Source organism: Tursiops truncatus, chromosome 1 (genome assembly GCF_011762595.2).
Source record: "Tursiops truncatus isolate mTurTru1 chromosome 1, mTurTru1.mat.Y, whole genome shotgun sequence".
In the NCBI taxonomy this organism is placed as follows: Eukaryota; Metazoa; Chordata; class Mammalia; order Artiodactyla; family Delphinidae; genus Tursiops; species Tursiops truncatus.
This window is the reverse complement of record NC_047034.1, coordinates 154,084,461-154,102,019: the sequence shown is the minus strand read 5'-3', so window position 1 is coordinate 154,102,019 and position 17,559 is coordinate 154,084,461. Positions and strand designations below refer to the sequence as shown.

Here is a 17,559-nt window from a genome sequence, read left to right as displayed (position 1 = left end):
AAAAGAAAAACTACTGTTTAGAGCAAAAAATGATACTACATTGTGGGAGTTAACATATGTAAAAACAAAAATAAATGTCAAAAATAGAACAAAAGAGGGAGGAAATTAAAATCTACTGTTGTAAGATTCTTACATTGTAAGTGAAGGGGAATAATATTAACTCAAGGTAGACTCTGATGATTTAAGAATGCATATTGCAATTCCTAGAACAATCTTTTTTTTTTTTTTTTTTTAGCATCCAAAATCTTTTTAATAACACGGTAGGATCTGGGGTTAGTTTTTGTAGCCACGGCTAGCCCATCGGCCTCTGGCACGCTCAAACTTCTGGCCCTTGGAGCGTACATAGGGTTTGGTGTGGCTATGCGGGGTTCCTGGGGCCTTGCTGAAATGCCTGTTCACCTTTTGGCCCTTGCGAGGACCAGAGAGGAGGACAGTGCCACAGCCCTTGGGGGAGTCCAGGGCCAACTTGTCGAAGGTGAGGATCTCGCCCCCGGCCTTGAGGATGCAGCTCCAGGCGCAGCTGCTCACTCGAAGAGCACACACCTTCCGTTTGGGCACCTCCTGGACATGCACATCATCGGTTATAGTCCCCACAGCCACAGCTCTTTCGCCTTCCCGGCCAGGAAGCTTCATCTTCCAAATCATCTGGGAAAGGGACAGAGGTGGCCAGTTGGTGTGACTCATGAACAACCTCTTCGGTACAACTTGATTGAAGGTGAAGTTGGTTCATCTGGCCAGAAACCTGTACAGCTTGACCAACAGCCTTAGGTAGATGTCCTGGCTCTTGGGCTCCTTGCGTGGAAACTTTCGGTCCTTGTTGTGCTGGATGTCAACTCCCATAATGGCTCCTCCTCCTTAGCCAGGTCCAGAAAGAGAAAGCTAGAACAATCATTTAACAAGAGATATAGATTTTTTAAAAAACTAGATGAGATAAAAATAGAATACTAAAAATTCTCAAGAATCCAAAAGAAAAAGGAAAGGAGGGAAGAAAATTTTAAAATAACAAAGTGGAAAAAACAGATATCTAATGGCAAAATGGTACTTTCAATCCAACCAAATCAATAATTATATTAAATGTAAATGAACTAAACACTTCAATTAAAAGGCAGAAATTATCTGACAATAAAAGAGCAAGACCCAATTATATCCTTTTATAATAAGACACACACTTTAAGTATAAAAACACAGAGAGGGGAGGGATAAACTGGGAGATTTGGATGGACATACACACACAACTGCCTATAAAATAGATAACTAATAAGGACCTACTGTATAGCACAGGGAGCTCTACTCAGTTCTCTATAATGACCTATATGGGAAAAGAATCTAAAAAAGAGTTGATATATGTATATGTATAACTGATGCACTTTGCTGTAGAGCAAAAAGTAACACAACATTGTAAATCAACTATACTCCAATAAAAATTTTTAAAAAAGATTTGGGGCAAGTGCAGTAATGACTGTAGATTAGATTAAAATATTGTATTAGTGTTAAATATTCTAAAATTGCTAATTTTTTGGGTGACGTAAGTGGATAAATAATAATATAAACACAGAGAGGTTAAAAGTGAAAAGATGCACTAATTAAAAGAAAGGGTATATTAATAACAGTTGAAGTAGATTCAAGACAAGGAATACCACTAGAGGAAAGGAGGAAATTTTCATATGATAAAAAGAGTCAAATAATCAAGAAGACAGAACAATCCCAAATATGTATGCATCTAATAACAGAGCTTATGAACACATGAAGCAAAAATGGACAGAACTAAAGATCTGTGTGTTTCACTGTATGTAAATTATATCTCCATAAAAACCTAGAAATTTTTTTAAAAAGACAGGTTCTCTGGCACAGAAATAGGTCTGGGGCTCAAGGTCAAGACATTGACCTTGATCAGAGTCCCAGAGGGTTGTCCCAGAGCTCTGAAATCCCTCCTGCCTGCAGTCAGGGAGGAGCCCTGGCAGCTGGCTCAACACAGAGCCAATGGTCACAGAGGAAGGTAAGAAATCACACCTGTGAGGGAAGCAAGGGACAAGGGCAGGGAGCTGGTCAGAGCTTAACAGACACCACTAGTAGGTAGAACACAGTGTAATGTCCTATCTCAGCCCTTTTATTTTCCTCATAATCCTTACTACAACTTGTAACCATTGAGTTTATCTATGTATTATCTCGGTTGGTGTCCATCTCTCCCCTAACCTGTAAATCCCATGAGGGCAGGGACCATGTCTATCTTTTCCACCATCTTATCCTAAACTCTGGGCACAGTGGCCGACACATAGGAAGAACCTTGACAGTTGACATTGGATAAATGAGTGAATAAATGAATGAATGAGGACATAAAAGAAAGGGAATGAGAGAGGAGGGAGAGAGGAGGGAGAGGAGGGAGGGAAAGAAACAAAAAAGAGAGAGAAACAGGAAAAATCTATGTCCTACTCCCCCTAGAAGGGCTAAGGCAGTGTCATGAAGAATGGGAAGTCAACGTACAAACCCTCAGATCTCTTTTTCCATCCCAAAGTTTCCCAGGAACCCCTGCAACCCCTGACTAGGCTGCCCTGCTCCTATTCCTGTCCTGCCACCTGAGCCCCTGACCTCAGCAAGACCCTAAGGACCAAGGTCTCAGTGGAGATGCTCTATGGCTCCTCCCAGGACGTTCTCTCTGACTTCAGTGTGTCCTGTACTATATCAGACCTTTGTCTGCCAGAGCACAGTCTCAGCTCCCCAGGGAAGGAATCAACAGTCCCTAATTTGCTGCCTCCCTACCCCATCTCCACAGTAGGCCATTTCCCAGACAACAGCCATTGTCACTGCCTTTGTGCAGGCCCAGGCATCCTGAAATTGAGTCTCCAATCTCCTCGCAGACGTGCTCAGGAAATGGAAAATCCATGCCGGTCCCTGCTGCCACACCGGCAGTTGATTCCAAAGCACACAGGACACCTGCTCCCTGGGGTGCAGAGTGGACAGATAGATAACTTGAGACGGCCTGAGCAGAGGGAGATCTAACTCCCATGACCAGCCCTCCAGGGTAGGATCAGCAACTTCCTGGAAGCTGAGGACACCCACAACCCCCTACTAGTATCACCACTCACAGCAGGGCCTGATCAGCTAGGGTCATCCCTGGAAAACCTTGGGACCCCAGAGTTCCAGAGTCCTATTTATAAGAAGACCTCCTTGCTTCCTGGCAGAACAAAGGATTCAAGGAACTAGCAATCCTCAGAGAGGAAGATAGACCATAGATGCTCCCACCCCCAGGAACAAGCTTTTGAAAGCGCAAAGCCAACCAGTGGTAGGAGAAACCCCTCCTTTCCATTCCTCAAAGGGCAGCCTGCAGATGCTTCTGACCCATGCTTTAAAAACTCTGACTATTGGTCCACAGCTGCGTTAAACATAATCCTAAATATTTCGAGACAATCAGGGAAATTTTATTATGAACCTGGTATTAGACAATACAAAGGATCTTTTTGGTTGTTAATTTTGTTAGGTGAGATAATGCCTTGTTGTTATGTAAGAAAACATCCATTTTTTTAAGAACTGTATCCTGCAGGATTATAATGATGCAATATTCAAGATTTGCTTTAAAATACGTTACTACAGAAAAACGGAAGAAGAAAAACTATCATAAGGCAGAATCCAGGTTTAGCAAGATAAGATGCTATGATTGATTAAAGATGTCTGCCCTAGGCAGGGGATAGGCAGCAAGGACAGGAAGTGGAGGGGAGTACAGGATATCAGCTACATATTTGCCATCCTGACTGGCCCCTTGTCTGTCAGTCAAATGTCTACTTTGCCTTTCAGGCCTGCTTCAAAGAATACCTTAGTTATGTATTGATTAACTGGGAGTTAATACGTTCTTACACAATTCAGTCTTGTGTTTTTGGGTTTTTTTTTTCTGTTTCTGCTCTAGGACAAGCCAGAAATGAGAGCCAACAGGGTCTTGGCCTAACAATTGCTATCATTAATTAACTTTAATATGAAAGTACTGATTTTATATTTTAGACTCAGCTAAATGATTTCCCGTTTCCTTACTTCCCAGCAGGAAGTGATATTAATAACTGTAATTTATAGGAGGCCCGCCATTGTGCCAGGCGGTGTGCCAAGGGCTACACACACACATCACCTCATTAATCGTCACCCGTGAGCTAGGACTGTGTTACGCCCGCATTTCAGGTCCAAGTTGGAATCATTTGCACAAGGTCATACAGAGGATAAACAGTAGAGTCAGGCTCTCTGATACCAAAGGCAGTGCTGGAACGTTGTAAGTTCCCACCTCCCACTGAATGCCTGGACTAGGCTCTTATAAATTTTTTAGCCACAAGAGATCTGGGCCTTTGTGGACTAGAGGGTCAGAGAGAAAAGAGGAGATCAAACTCCAAAGCTCAGCTGCTGAGAGCCGGTAACCCCGGGGGAATCTCTGCTCTAAACAAGAGAGGGAAAGAAGAAACACCATCTGCTAAGGGCTTCCCCAGCCCCCCGTGGAACCCCTCTCCTCCTGGCGCTCAGAGCAGCCGCTCAGAAGCCACCAGGGAGGGACTCCCTTCTGTGAGGGTTCCAGGTGGCTGGGGCCACTTCCCTGAAAACTCAGCCCTCTCTGGGGCCAGCATTCTGTGTATTAGCAAAATGATGGGTGAAAACTTGGGGATTCAATCAATGAAATCGGGGAGACGAATTTGGGATTCCATTAACATAATTCTAATTGGATGCAATCCTTAGCTCAGGGTTTTCTTATTTCACAATGGCAATTTGAATCAAAACTTTTGTGTGAGTTTGGTTTTTTCTGTGGGTTTTGGATTTTTACCAGTAAATTAATATCTTATCTGCCATGCTGTGGGAGGGGTGTGCCGTCCACACAAAATGCAAAATTCCAATGTGGGCATTAAACGTCTGACTCATGCAAAGAATCTGATAGTCTAACTGAAATGATACGTATTTAGAAAGAAGGAAAGGTTGGTTGCTTTTCTCTAATTCTCTGTGGTCTTCTGCTTCTGTTCCCCCCGCCCCCTTAAAAAAGGACTCCAGGGTTTTCCCAGGAGTCAGTGAGAATTGCTGGTAATAATTTGGGCGTCGAAGTTAGTGAATGTAATATGAATGAGTTCAAACTTAAGCAGGTCAGGGATTTCAGCTGAAATGTTGGGAATGAGGCTTGAGCTCGTGGGAATTGTCCAGTCTGAACTGGCTCAGTGAGTATGTCCAATTGCAGTATTGGGTACAGTACAGATAACCTGCTGCATTGAAATGCGGTACCTGCATTTGTGTGGGCTGTGGTCTTTGATATCCTTCATTGACTATATGGCTCTCCATTAAGAATTTGGGAAAATACTGAACTAGAGAAACAAACGGTTAAGACATTAGTTTGTCCCTCAACTATACTCAAGGTCTTAAAAATAAGCCCTCCATGCTCCCAAGTTCTACAGCCTTCCAAAAATCATCCTTCCCCTGAAAATCTAGGTAGCGATAGTCTGAGTCCCCAAACAGCTTAACTGTAAGAAAGACTCACTTTCTCAGGTTCTCTCCCCAACGATCTCTAAAAATCCCTGAGGAATACTTCCATGTCCCAGGTCCCAGGTCCCCTCAAAGCAGCCCTGGTTGTTGCCAGAACATTAAGTAGCTGTCTGACTTTTGGTCAACTTGTTCCTTCATTCCTGTGTTGCATTTCTCTGGATTATTTCTGCTCTCTTAAAAGTCCCATCCCAAGCACAGAAACCAGATTGTAAACCAGATGGTAACATTTAACAAAATTTTACTGAAGCCTTAGGGGGAGCAAAAGGGAATTACAGTGCAGAGGGCTATCTCCCTCCTTGGGCTCCATTGGGCTGCATCGCTGGAACCACCAGTTCCCTTTCCACAACAGAACTGTTTGTCTCTATCTTCCTTCCCTACATTAGTTAAGATCCTCACCCCCATCCCAGTCTCCTCTGGGGTCCAGCAAGAGGGGGCCGAGGTAGGTGTGGGTGGGGGGAGGAAGACTTTCGGTCTCTGCTTCCCATGATCTGCAGACATGCTAACTCAACCCAAAGTGAAGACATAGCCTTAGCACCATCGTGAAGAGCAGCTGAACTCCTCACTGCTCCCAAGATGCCATTTCAGCAAAGAATGTTTTGCCTTATGGCTGTGAAACCGAAAGTCCCATGAAAGGATTTGTCTTAAATTTGGACGTAATTTGCCCTCAAAGTTATATACGAGTCTCCCCTTGTTGAAACAGAACGTCACTCGTTTTTAAAACTGAACCCTATCTGGTCACTCTTTGTCATCAATAATGGGGTTTGCCTTTATAATTTGGAGGTTATCAAACACAGCAGCCGGGAAAGACTGTAGTGCCTCAACTACTCTCTGTCTTTGTGGTCTGTCCTTTCACACCTAAGTCTTCCCAAGGGGGCCATCCTGTATGTGTGCCCCTGTGCTCCAGATATGTCTCTTTACATGATGCTACCCTGCTGGGTCCAGGGTCCCAGGAGGAATGAACAGTTTTCGATCAAGCTGGTGACACAAACTAAAGAAAAGGCCTTTGAGCGTTGCTGGAGCAGCATGTATGGTCTAAGGAGAAACAATACAAGAAGTGAAACTGTCTGTGACAAAAGGAAGGACAATGTAACAGAGTTTGGCCCACATTGAAAGAAGAGTGCCAGGGCAGAGCTCTTGACAGCACCCCAAAGCCAGCATCTTTTTAGCCTCTTCTTTGTGTTGTTGTATTGTGTTATGCTCACAGGGGACCTGGCCTTGGTTTTCCTCTAGGGTAAAGTATGCGTTTTTCCTTTTTAAAACCTTTCAGATTCTTTGTCCTGATGTGTCTTAATCTATACTTCTCAAACTAGGGCATACTCTTCCCTTCCCCGGGGATATGTAGCAGTGTGCTAGAGGTGCGGGAAATCACAGAACACTGCACACATCCATGGCATGTGGATTTAACTAAAAAATGGCTGGGGTGCCATTTTGAATTTTTGTACTTTTTCACAAGGCAAAGTCGGCAACCTCCTGCTTTTCCCTTTCATATAATTTCATGGTTTTTTCATGACAGCTTGGAGATTTTTTTAAATGTTTAATCAAAGTAATGCATTTGAACATAGTTTTAAAATCAAATCATACAAAAAGCTTCTCATGAAAAATCATAATGCCCTGCCCTATTCCACCCCCTCCCCAGACTAGCTGTCCAGATGTAGTGACTTATAACTCTTTATAACTCTAACAGTTGTTTTTTCTTCTAGCTCCCTCCACGTGTCTAAATAATATGTTTAAACAGTTATCTATTGATCCATAAATTTCAGACATTCTCTGTTGATTTTGAATTATGATGGATGTCAGTTTGGCTCCTTTATTCCACCAATCTGTATGGCCCCCTCCAGCTATTTCACAAGTTTTAGTTAAATAATTGGTGTTGTAAAATAGATATTTGCTGTTTGTTGGCAACCTAACCTCCATTCTCTTTCCTCTTTTAACTGTACCTTGATTTCCATTTGGGTACCCACTGTTCCCCTACACAGTCACCACTTTCCTTGGAAACTGACATGATCTCTGGCTACAGGGTTGGGCCCTGATTGGCTAAACCCCATCCCCCAAGCTACAGTGATTGATCAAGGGAAGGCATGTAACCCAATATTGACCAATGAGATGCTTTCTGGAGGAAACTGGGATAGAATTTCCTTGTTTTTCTGCAGAAGCCCCTAGGGAAGTATTCTCTCCCTGATGGACTGAACCCTAGACACTCCTAGAAGGTACTGGAAGCTACCTTGCACCCATGAGGAAAGCCGGTATTACTTTGAATAGATATTGCCAAGGGGAATGATGGAAATTAAAAATTTTGGAGAACCCCTGGATCAACCCTCATCTGGAGCCTAAACTACCTTCTAAGTTGCCAATCATGTGAGCAAAATACTGTAATTCCCTTTAAGGCTTAAGCCACTTTGAGTTTTCACTTACTTGCAAAGGAAAGACGGCTCACCAATGTAAGGGTTTGCAACAGTATGATCACACAGCAAATTATTTGTGGTTTCACTGCAGAGCTGAGCAGTGTACAATTACATATCCTTTCATGTACAGGCTTTTGGGTAGTTTTTAAAAATTATTTCACTTGCAAAATTTTCCATATGCGTATTCTTAATTCTTTCCACATACTCATCTCCAACCTCCTCCTCCACTCCCCGCTGGTGGTCCTCTCTGCTGTCAGCCTGTACCTTCCTTCTCTTCAGTGCTTTCCTGAATTGAATCCCTTATTTCCTGGATGCCATGACATGACATTTGCTGGGACACTTTCTCAGTGTTTTCTATAAAAGAGTTTTAAGCAGGCAAGCTGTCTGTGGCTAGGTGAAGATGTCTTAATTCTACCCTCACACTGGACTGATAGCCTGGCAAGGTATAAAACTCCTGGTTGAAAAGTATATTCCATAAAGTTTTTGACGCTATTGTTCAGCTGCTTTCTGGTACCCAACGTTGCTACTGAGAAGTCTGATGTCATTCTGATCCTAGTCCTTTGCATATGAATTATTTTGTATTGTTTTATATTTGGAAGCTTTTAGGGAATCTCCTAATCCCAGGAACCTCTCTATAATGTGCCTTAACTTGGATCTTCCTTCTCTCATTCTGATGTGTCCTCTTTAGGAGGTGGGCCTGTTTAATCAGGAGGCTGGCATCCTTCATTTGGGAAAATTTTTTCATACAGCTTTTCCTCTGTTTCCTTCCCTGTTTCTTCTCTTCTTTCTTCCTGGAAACTTCTTAGTCAGAGGTGGGATTTTTAGAGTTTATTCTTTATGTTTCTTCTCACCATCCTCATATTTTCCAAACCTTTACTTTTTGTTCTGCTTTTTGTCTTATTTCTTTGACTTGGTCTTCCACTCATTTTTACTTGAACTATCATTTTATTTCAATGAGATCTTTATAGTATCTTGTCCTTGTTTTAGAGATGCAATACCTTCTCATTGCTCTCTGAGAATATTTATTAGAACTAGGTTGGTGGCAGTTTTGGAAGTTTTCTTCTGTTTGCTATATTATCTCTGCTTCTCCCAGATTGCTTTATTCAGTTTTGCTTTTTTACTTTGGTTTCTCTCTTTCAGGATGAAGGCTTTCCTCATTTGTCTGGTGACATTTGATTGTCTGTGTTTAAAAACTGACTGAAAATTCAGAGACCTGGCAAGATTCATGCACAGCAGTCTTATATTAAGATGATGAGGAAGGAAGTTAGCCATTGCATTGGTGGATTCCCCAAATCAGTGCATGGAGGTCTTTTCTCCAGGGCAATTCAGTTTCTCCGGAGAAAATACTTCTTCTTTCCTACCTTGTTGGGGATTAAGCTGGTCTGCACACTAAGCAGAGAGAGGTAAGGCTGATGGTAGAATTATTTCACCTGTAGACATTCAGTTAATTTTGCTGAACCTCAGTTCCAAATTTCTTGGGTTTAATTTCTCCAAATAGTCTTTGGAGACTTCTGTGTACTGGCATTATGTACACAGAAGTGGGAAATAGGGCTTGGGGAGAGGATTCAATGATTTATTCCACATTGAATCCTCAACAAATCCTCCAGTTTGTAATTCCACCCCTCACCCCTAGCCTGCTCAGTAACCAGTGCCTCTTCATCCTGGGCCATCCAGAATTCCATAGGATGGGTCAGCTCACTTCTCATTCACATCCCACTCTGCACACACTGGATACTGAGGCCTTTTGTGTTATGTAGATAGTGACTAGAAAATAAGTACTTTTTATTTTTCCAGGAGCCCAGTTGTATTAACAATATAGTTAGGGACTTCCCTGGCGGTCTAGTGGTTAAGACTTCACTTTCCAATGCAGGGGGTGCAGGTTCAGTCCCTGGCTGGGGAGCTGGGATCCCACATGCCTCACAGCCAAGAAACATAAAACAGAAACAATATTGTAACAAATTCAATAAAGACTTTAAAAATGGTCCACATCTATCTATCTATCTATCTATCTATCTATATATATAGTTAAAATAATATTAGGGTTAGATATTGCTAAGTGATCAGGGAAAGGGCAAAGACCGTAGAAAGCACAGTTAACACTGACATCACTGGCCCACGTGGCTAGCCCAGGATACCAGAGAAAGGAAAACTATAGGGTGGAATCTGCTCAAAGGTCACAGAAAAATGCATACCTAGATGTTTTAAAGTAAATTTGTCATCTTTTCTTTTTAACCTTTAACATATAAAAGTTAATTATACAGATCATTTAACTTCCTAACAAAAATATACTCTGTTAAATATTTTATTTTCAAGATGTGGGAATATGCTTATTTCAATATCCTGCTATAATGAATTCCCAGGGAACCCCCAAATTCTGGATCATATGGCTTTGGTTTCGTTCTTCTTATATCATTTCATAACACAATGATTTAAAAGTTATATCTTCAAATGGGATCATGGATCAAAACAGGAAAGCTGGGGCATTAGTTTGAAATTAGTGAAATATTCCAGCCAGATAATGAGGAAAATTCAGAACTCCAAAGCATCAAGGGTTGTGGTAACTTTGTTCTAACCGCTGAAGTTCCCCACGAAGATTTGAGGATTATCAAGATGTTATCACAATGTAGTAGCAATTGGGGGGAAAGTGCAGGATGGCTTAAAGCTATTTTAAACTTGAGTTTTATTGTTGTGAACTGCAACTGAGCCTAAAGTTTAGCATCTCTGTTTCAGGAAAACCTGGAGCAATAGCTGTGTGAAGCCATCACTCTTGAAGTGACATTTTAAATCCAACGTACAGCCTATTAAGAAAGCTAAATTTAAAATTAGTGACAATACCGAACACCACATGCTGATGAGGATTTCTCATACATTGCTAGTGGGAATATAAAATGTCACAGCCATCCTGGGAAATAGTTTGGCAACCTCTTAAAGCACTAAACATACACTTACCATTTGACCCAGCAATCACACTCCTGGGCATTTAGCTCAGAGAAATGAGACTCATGTCCACATAAAAACCTGTACTTGATTGTTCACAGCAGATTTTTTGTAAAAGCCAAAGACTGGACACCACCAAAATGTCCTACAATCAGCTAATGGTTAAACAAACATCTACACCATGGAATACTACTCAGCAATCCCCAAGAAAGGGACTGTCAACACACACAACAACCTGGATGCATCTTGAGAGCATTATGCCGAGTGAGAAGAAAAGCCAGTCACAAAAGGTCACATACTGTATGATTCCATTTATACATAATTCTCAAATCACAAAATTACAGAGGAAGTCAGATTAGTGGTTGCTAGGGGTTAGGGAGGGGGAGAGGTGTAGGCAGGACAGTGGATAGGACAAGAAAAGGAGAGCACAGAGGATCTTTGTGGTGATGGAACAGTTCTGTATCATGATTGCACCTGTGGTTATATGAATAATACACGTGATAAAATTGTACAGAACTAAATATACACACATAAGTGAGGCCATGTAAAACTGGTAAACTCTCAATAAGGTCTGCGGATTGTAACAATGGTTTTGTTACAATGGTTTTCTGGTCTTGATATTGAACTGTATATAGTTACATATGACCATGTCTTTGAAAGAACCTGGATGAGGGGTACAGGGGATCTCTATATGTTATTTTTGCAATTTCCTATGAATCTATTGTTTATTTTTATTTTTTTATTTATTTTTATTGTAGTACAGTTGATTTACAATGCTATGCCAATCTCTGCTGTACAACAAAGTGACTCAGTTATACACATATATACATTCTTTTCCATTATGGTTTATCCCAGGAGATTGGATATAGTTTCCTGTGCTATACAGTAGGACTTTGTTGTTTATTTGTTGTTTACCCATTCTAAATGTTATAGTTTGCGTCTACCTACCCCAAACTGCCAGTCCATCCCTCTCCTTCCACAAAGCTTTTTTTTTTTTTTTGCCACGCTGCATGGCTTGTGGGATCTTAGTTCCCCAACCAGGGATTGAACCAGGGGCCTCAGCAGTGAAAGTGCCAAGTCCTAACCACTGGACCACCAGGGAATTCCCTAAATCTATAACTATTTCAACTAATCCTCACTGAGTTAGAGAAAACAGAAGGTCTGTAGTGGCCCACATTAAGCAAGAGCCCATCAATACATGGCACAGTCACCAGTCAAACATGCTACAAAAAGAAGGCTTAGGAGAGAGAGGAGAAACTGAGGGAGGAGGCAGAAAAGAGGAAGGTAGAGGAAAAGACAAAAATGATGGTAAAATATTAAATATCCTGACAAAGTAAGCAGAAGTCAGACAAAGACTTCAACATGGAAAAAGTATAACTCAAAAAAATAAAAGCATATTTCCCATCAGTGGTGAGTCTTACAGATCTTAATTAGAGTAAGAATCAATAAAATAAGAGCTCAAAGATGAGACAAAATAGCAGATTTGGATAAAAAGGGAAAATGAGGAGCTGGGGGGAAAAAAATCAAGAACCAAAACAACAACATATGAAATCTAACAAATAAATTAGAAAGAAGAAGGAATGGGGCTTAAAATTTAATTAATAACATGAAGAAAAAAAATCATCCCAGGACAATAAGAGAAGAAAAACAAAAAGTTTAGAGCAAAAATGCACCAAAAGAAGAACGATTTTGTCCATGACATAAAGAACCCAACACAGGTAAGATAGAGCTAACTCAGAGATATAATACAGAAAAAAATCCCTGAAATAAAAGAACTAAATTTTCAGATTGAAAATGCATATCATATACTAGGGGGAAAAACTGTTACAGAATATGCAAACAGAGACACAATCTAGTTAAATTATTGAACTTCATAGGTGAATAAGTAACTCTTCAGGCTTTCAGAGAGATAAAACAAGTCACCTCCAACTGCTCATAGCAACTTCAATGCCAAAAAAAAAAAAATGGAGAAGTAGCTAAAAAAGAAAAATCTGAGGGAAAGAATGTAAGCATAAGAATATTATACCCAGCCAAATTATCATTCAACTATAAAGGCAATCAGCTGACATTCTCTAACATGAGGAAACTCAGGGAGTATAGTACCTCTGAATCCTTCCTGAAAAAAATACTCTGTTGAAATTCAAGAACACAAGAAGGAATCAAAATACAGAGTATGGAGATGGTAACTTTGAAAAAGCCCCATGGTGAGCACCAAATTCACATAAATATTGAACAATAACGTAAATGGTCCATAATGTCTACTTTATAAATCTGGACAAAGAAAAAATAGTAAAACAATTAAAATCAAGGGGTGAGGGAAGAGGTTGAGAGAAAGTGTGAGGTGCTGATTACCTTATCTAAAATGTGATAAGACTTCTGTCCACAAAATTTTAAAAACAGGATTATGTAAGTAAGATCTACATAATGGCTCCCATCTTTTAAAGATTTCCATATATTTCTTAATCTAAAAGGCACTTTAGGGCTTCCCTGGTGGTGCAGTGGTTGAGAGTCCGCCTGTCGATGCAGGGGACATGGGTTCATGCCCCGGTTCGGGAGGATCCCGCGTGCCGCGGAGTGGCTGAGCCCGTGTGCCATGGCCGCTGAGCCTGCGCGTCCAGAGTCTGTGCTCCACGATAGGAGAGGCCACAGCAGCAAGAGGCCCGCGTAACGCAAAAAAATAAATAAATAAAAAATAAAAGGCACTTTAGTAACTTGTATATCTCAGAGTAAGGAAATATTTATCTGAAGCATAGCATGTCTTCAGTTTCCCTTCTGTTTTTTTTCTGTTGAATTAAAATAAAATTAATTTTAATTTTTTATTTTATAATAATATGTACAATATAATCCCATTTCTATAAAATTATTTCTATCAACCCATTTTTTTCTGTCTCTCATATGCAGAGAGAGATAGTTGGAATAGTATCTAAAGTATTAACACTACTTATTTCTGGCTAGTAGGATTTGGGATGATTATTTGCTCTTTTTTAAAAAAAAACTTTTCTATAGCGCTTCAACTTTTAAATGAGGATATATTTCTTTTATGAAATGACAAAGTTACTTAAAATAATAATAAATTCACACAATTTTAAATAATAATTGGGTAAAATAATATTTTAAATAATAATTGACAGATTTGTTTTGCAACTTCAAAAAAGAGAAAAGAGACCCTCTGGTGAAAAAGCACAATCAATCAAGCAAATTTAAAAAGTGTCTAAAGCCTCCTTCAAGGTCAGTTTAAAAATCACCTTGGGTGCATGCTCCAGCAGCACATATGCTGAAATTGGAACAATACAGAGAAAATTAGCATGGCCCCTGTGCAAGATGACACACAAATTCATGCAGCGTTCCATACTTTTGATGCAGTTGCTGTGGAACACAGTATGGTAGTTCCTCAAAAAAAAAAAAAAAATAGAATTACCTTATGATCCAGCAATTCCACTTCTGAGTACATAAACAAAAGAATTCAAAGCAAAGTCTCGAAGAGATAGTTGTACATCCTTGTCTATAACAGCATTATTCACAATAGACAAATCTGGAAGAAACCCAAGTGTCCACTGATGGATGAATGGATAAACACAACGTGGTATATACATATGATGGAATGTTATTCAGACTTAAAAAGGAACTAGTAAAAAGGAAGGAAATCTTTTCACATGCTATAACATGGATGAACCTTGAAGACATGCTAAGTGAAATAAGCCAGTTTCAAAAGGACAAATAATGCATGATTTCACTCATATGAGGTACCTGGAGTAGTCAAATTCATACACACAGAAAGTAGAATGGTGGTTATTAGGGGCTGGGAGGACAGAGGGATTGAGATTTATCGTTTAATTGGGTATAGATTTTCAGTTAGGGAAGATGAAAAATTTTTGGAGATGGAGGATGATGATGGTTGCACAACAATGTGAATGTACTTAATGCCATGAAATGTACACTTAAAAGAAGGCTAAAATGGTAAATTTTATGTTATGTGTATCACATTTTTGTTAAGATCACCCTGAAAGGAAAAGCCCACGTAATTAGGAAGGGGGAGAGAAGATGAGGGACTGTAGATATGACTGAAGGTTTTGTGTCAAAAGAGGCAGCCAAGCTAGAAAAAATGCCCTTATAGACTGAACTGTAAAATAATACACTTTATTTTTTATAATATTTATTTAATTACTTTATTTATTTATTTGGTTGTGCAGGTTCTTAGTTGCGGCAGGTGGGCTCCTTAGTTGCGGCTTGCCAGCTCCTTAGTTGCGGCATGCATGTGGGATCTAGTTCCCCGACCAGGGATGGAACCCAGGCCTGCTGCATTGGGAGTGCAGAGTCTTAACCACTGCACCACCAGGAAAGTCCCAAATAATTCATTTTAATATGTTCGAAAAGGCATGTTTGAGCAGCCAGTCAGGAGACCAAGATGAAGTGGGTTCTTTAACTTACAGTATGTGACTGAACAGATGTTGATGCTTAGGGCATTTTATTGGTCTTTGTTCACAATGTTTATAATGATGATGCCTATAAGATGTTCAATGCAAATTTCCTGACGTGAAGTAACTGGTTAAGAAAATTTTAACAAGATAATATGAGCTTCTGAGCAAACCACGGTATCGGCTGGAGAAAGTGAACAGATGGAGGTAAGATTCTGCACAACTGCAGAAGTGGCAGAAGCGGGCTCAGACACATCCTGAATGAGGCAGAACCATTGCCTCAATTTTGGTAGTGCTTCCCCTCGAAGGGTCTGCCTCCTGATTCCCTTAGTGTTCTCAGTGGGGAAGCAAAATGGGTAATTTTGTAATAAGGAGTGGTTTGAATACTTATCTTGTGGAGAGTGCCTTGAAAAGTTTGTCCTAACTCACTAACATATGCCAGTTTTGCAAGGAGAGCTGATGGTCAGTGTTTATGAGACATCAAAACCTAGTGTGTGCATGCCGCAACTACTGAGCCCACGCAGCACAACTACGGAAGCCCTCATGCTCTAGGGCCCGCGTGCCGTAACTACTGAGCCCACATGCTACAACTACTGAAGACCACACGCCTGGAGCCCATGATCTGCAACAAGAGAAGCCACTGCAATGAGAAACCCACGCACTGCAACAGAGTAGCCCCCGCTCGCCGCAACTAGAGAAAGCCTGCACACAGCAGTGAAGACCCAATGCAGCCAAAAAAAAAAAAAAAAACCTATTGTGAAAACATCAATGAGTTGAGTGAATTTGTTTTTCCCCCTTCATGATAAAGTGAGTCGCAAAACCAGCTTATTGAGCAAGTTTCTTTTTTCAAGGTTGAACCTACTCAATCAAAATCTGTAAGGCCAAACTATGGAGGTACTCTATTAATAATCACACCAAGGCCTGGAACTAATTATGGGGATGCTCAGAACTTCAGGCAAACTGGCTCTCCAAGTTGCTGACATAGCTTTAGGGCAAAGTAATCAAAATGTCCCAACATCTGCAAAAAAACTTGATCTGATTTTTTCTTCCTTTCTTCGGTCATTGTCTTAGTGAGATTGGACTTCTGCTTCCAGAAAGATGCTGTAGACATACTTTTCCCTATCCCTCCTGCTTAGTATAGCTGAAACCCTGGACATTATATGCAAAACAAATATAAGACTCTGAAAGGTTGAGAGAAGATGACAAGCTGGCTAGGGACTTCAGGACCCAAGGAATGACTCAGGTGAATTCCCTGGATTTTCTTTTTGCCTCATATAACCCACTGGGTGTTGGAGAAGCTGGCAGCCTGGGAATGTCAATGGGTGAAGATAAAAGAAACCTTGAGAAAAGTCTGCTCTCTTTAGACAAAGGATCAAGAAAGGTCAGCCTAGCAAGACAGAAAACTTCTAGAGAATAACTGCTCTACTCCAACCAAACATCAAAGAAAAAGCTTAGCCCCATTCCCACACCCACCAGCAAAGGATGAGTGGGGAGACTAGACTTTCATCCTCATCAGGTGATAATGAGGGGTTCAACCCTCTCCTATCCCCCTCTGGGTGGTGTCAGAAAAGGTCAAGTGGGGAACTGGAACCTTCACCCCCACAAAGTGGTAATGAGGCTTCTCTATGCTGTGTCAGTGGAGATAACATGGGCAGCCTGGACTTCTGCCCCCACCCAGCTGTATCAAGCTGCTCCTCCACCTTCCTGCAGAGTTGGTGTCAGAGAGACCTAGTGAAGAGTCAAAACTTTCACCACCATCCAGAATTAATGAGGCCTCTCTACCACCACCATGACCATCACCACCACCACCACATCATGTTAGTGGAGGCCACATGGGGAGCAGAAACGAGGCACTTCTACCTCTTCCAGCTGAGGTGGTATCAGTAAAGACCTTTTGGGGAGCCTGAACTCCCACCCCCACACCATGGTAACAAGTAGTCCTTTCCCCACTATGATGTCAATGTATGTTGAATGGGGAACCTGAACTTTCATCCCCACCTGACAGTAACAATATAGTACTCTCTTTCCCTCACTAGAGCTGTGTCAGATGAAGCCAGCTAAAATAGATCATTGAAATAAGATCCAGACTCTCATAACAACCTACCCAAAATGTCCATGTTTCAATTAAAAAATCACTCATCATACCAAGAACCAGGAAAATTTCAACTTGAATGAGAAAGATAATCAACAGATGCCAACACTGAGATAACAGATGTTAGAATCATCTGACAAGGATTTTATAGCAGCCATCATCATAACAATGTTTCAACAAACAATTAAAAACACATTTGAAACAAATTTTGTAAAAAAAA

At 40.8% G+C, this 17,559-nt stretch overlaps 1 protein-coding gene and 1 non-coding gene across 2 annotated transcripts; one reads left to right on the top strand and one right to left on the bottom strand.

Annotated features, from left to right (window-relative positions):
• Positions 1–214: 214 nt before the first annotated feature.
• LOC101333801 (large ribosomal subunit protein eL18) lies at positions 215–840 on the bottom strand. The gene is given in 1 exon segment (XM_019937724.3): positions 215–840. A coding segment is annotated over 1 exon segment (567 nt). The 3' UTR covers positions 215–273.
• Positions 841–14,082: 13,242 nt separating this feature from the next.
• Positions 14,083–14,188, top strand: LOC117309721 (U6 spliceosomal RNA). Its single transcript, XR_004524039.1, has one exon. It is a non-coding gene; the product is annotated as a U6 spliceosomal RNA (small nuclear RNA).
• Positions 14,189–17,559: the final 3,371 nt, after the last annotated feature.